Source organism: Lottia gigantea (genome assembly GCF_000327385.1).
Source record: "Lottia gigantea unplaced genomic scaffold LOTGIsca_1610, whole genome shotgun sequence".
NCBI classification, from domain to species: domain Eukaryota; kingdom Metazoa; phylum Mollusca; class Gastropoda; family Lottiidae; genus Lottia; species Lottia gigantea.
The window spans coordinates 7,044-9,258 of NW_008707987.1; the positions used below are offsets into that span (position 1 = coordinate 7,044).

At 27.2% G+C, this 2,215-nt stretch overlaps 1 protein-coding gene across 1 annotated transcript; it reads right to left on the reverse strand.

Annotated features, from left to right (window-relative positions):
- Window positions 1–49: 49 nt before the first annotated feature.
- LOTGIDRAFT_176493 (hypothetical protein) lies at window positions 50–1,906 on the reverse strand (the record flags this gene model as incomplete). The annotated part of the gene is made up of 7 exons (XM_009051246.1): window positions 50–399; window positions 503–553; window positions 740–790; window positions 976–1,026; window positions 1,176–1,262; window positions 1,294–1,380; window positions 1,858–1,906. 7 exons carry the CDS (start codon window positions 1,904–1,906, stop codon window positions 50–52), a joined length of 726 nt encoding a protein of 241 aa, XP_009049494.1.
- Between the last annotated feature and the right edge of the window lie 309 nt (window positions 1,907–2,215).

The following is a 2,215-nucleotide window of genomic DNA, read 5'->3' on the forward strand; positions in this document are numbered from 1 at the left end:
TTTGTTTTAGTTATAAATAATTATTTATGAAGAGTCTATTTAATTAAAACTAGATGAAATAATGAAGCTCTAGTAACATAGAATTACCTTTAACATTAATAGTTTTATTGATTTGAAATGATTCAGATGGAAGTTCATCCACTCTACATCTCCAGATACCATCATCTCTTTGTTTAGATACTGTATCAATATGCATAGTTAAACTAGTAGTTGTTTTAGATGCTGTATAGAATCCTCTATAATCGGTATAGTTGTTTGATGGTCCAGGAGGTAGGATATTACAGTCTTGTTCTTGTATAGTAACAAAACAGTTAGCTATATTACTCTCACCAGATCGAGAAAAAGTTATTGTATAAGCATTGTTATAATAACAGGTAACACTACCAGATTCCCCATCAACTAGTTCATTAGGTTCAGTATTTATTATAACTTAACCTAGAATAGAAAGAGAATATTATACAGTTACTGTCTATTACATTGTTATAATAACACGTAACGCTACCAGATTCTCCATCAACTAGTTCATTAGGCTCAGTATTTATTATAACTTGACCTAGAATAGAAAAGAGAATATTATACAGTTACTGTCTATTACATTGTTATAATAACACGTAACACTACCAGATTCTCCATCAACTAGTTCATTGGGTTAAGTATTTATTATAACTTGACCTAGAATAGAAAGAGAATATTACACAGTTACTGTCTATTACATTGTTATAATAACACGTAACGCTACCAGATTCTCCATCAACTAGTTCATTAGGTTCAGTATTTATTATAACTTGACCTAGAATAGAAAGAGAATATTATACAGTTACTGTCTATTACATTGTTATAATAACACGTAACGCTACCAGATTCTCCATCAACTAGTTCATTGGGTTAAGTATTTATTATAACTTGACCTAGAATAGAAAGAGAATATTACACAGTTACTGTCTATTACATTGTTATAATAACACGTAACGCTACCAGATTCTCCATCAACTAGTTCATTAGGTTCAGTATTTATTATAACTTGACCTAGAATAGAAAGAGAATATTATACAGTTACTGTCTATTACATTGTTATAATAACACGTAACGCTACCAGATTCTCCATCAACTAGTTTATTAGGTTCAGTATTTATTATAACTTGACTTAGAATAGAAAGAGAATATTATACAGTTACTGTATATTACATTGTTATAATAACAGGTAACACTATCAGATTCTCCATCAACTAGTTCATTAGGTTCAGTATTTATTATAACTTGACCTAAAATATAAAGAGAATATTATACAGTTACTGTATATTACATTGTTATAATAACAGGTAACACTATCAGATTCTCCATCAACTAGTTCATTAGGTTCAGTATTTATTATAACTTGACCTAAAATATAAAGAGAATATTATACAGTTACTGTATATTACATTGTTATAATAACAGGTAACACTATCAGATTCTCCATCAACTAGTTCATTAGGTTCAGTATTTATTTTACATTCCTATTAAATGTTTAATATATATTTATATAAGAAATACAAGTATTGATGTATTGTATTGTTTAATTAAGCACCATATACACTTGCTTTTGCCCAATACTTATCATACAAAAAAAACAGAGTAATAGGTAAATCAACCTATATACAATTCATATCCAATGATTATATCAATAATAAAGGGGAAAGAACATACATGATTACAATAACAGATAAGTCATTTCAACATTGAACCTGTAAGATTCAATTTATTAGTATTTATACATTTACACAATGAATAAATGAAGCTATAATGAATAAATTATACAACATATTATTATATGTACTATATGATTATATATGAATATAATAAGACATAAAAACATACCTAATATTGTTTGAGTTAATATTCCTATCAGTAACACAACTATCGCCATTTTAGTTTAAGATTATAATATATTTGATATAAGTTATACAATCTATATTACTTCCTCATTCATATACAGGGGTCGTAGTTTAAAAAGAAAAGAAAAACAAGTATTCTATTACGGTACATATTTTACATGTAAATAAATCAGTTGTATAGTCAATGACTTACCAGCGGTATTGAACCATGACTATTCGCTATACCATTTTAGCTAGATCGAGTGAAGTTTATTGCATTAGCATCGTTATAATATTATACAATAACTGTCGATTACGTTTATACATAAAACATGAGACATTTATTTTTTACTTAACGTTTA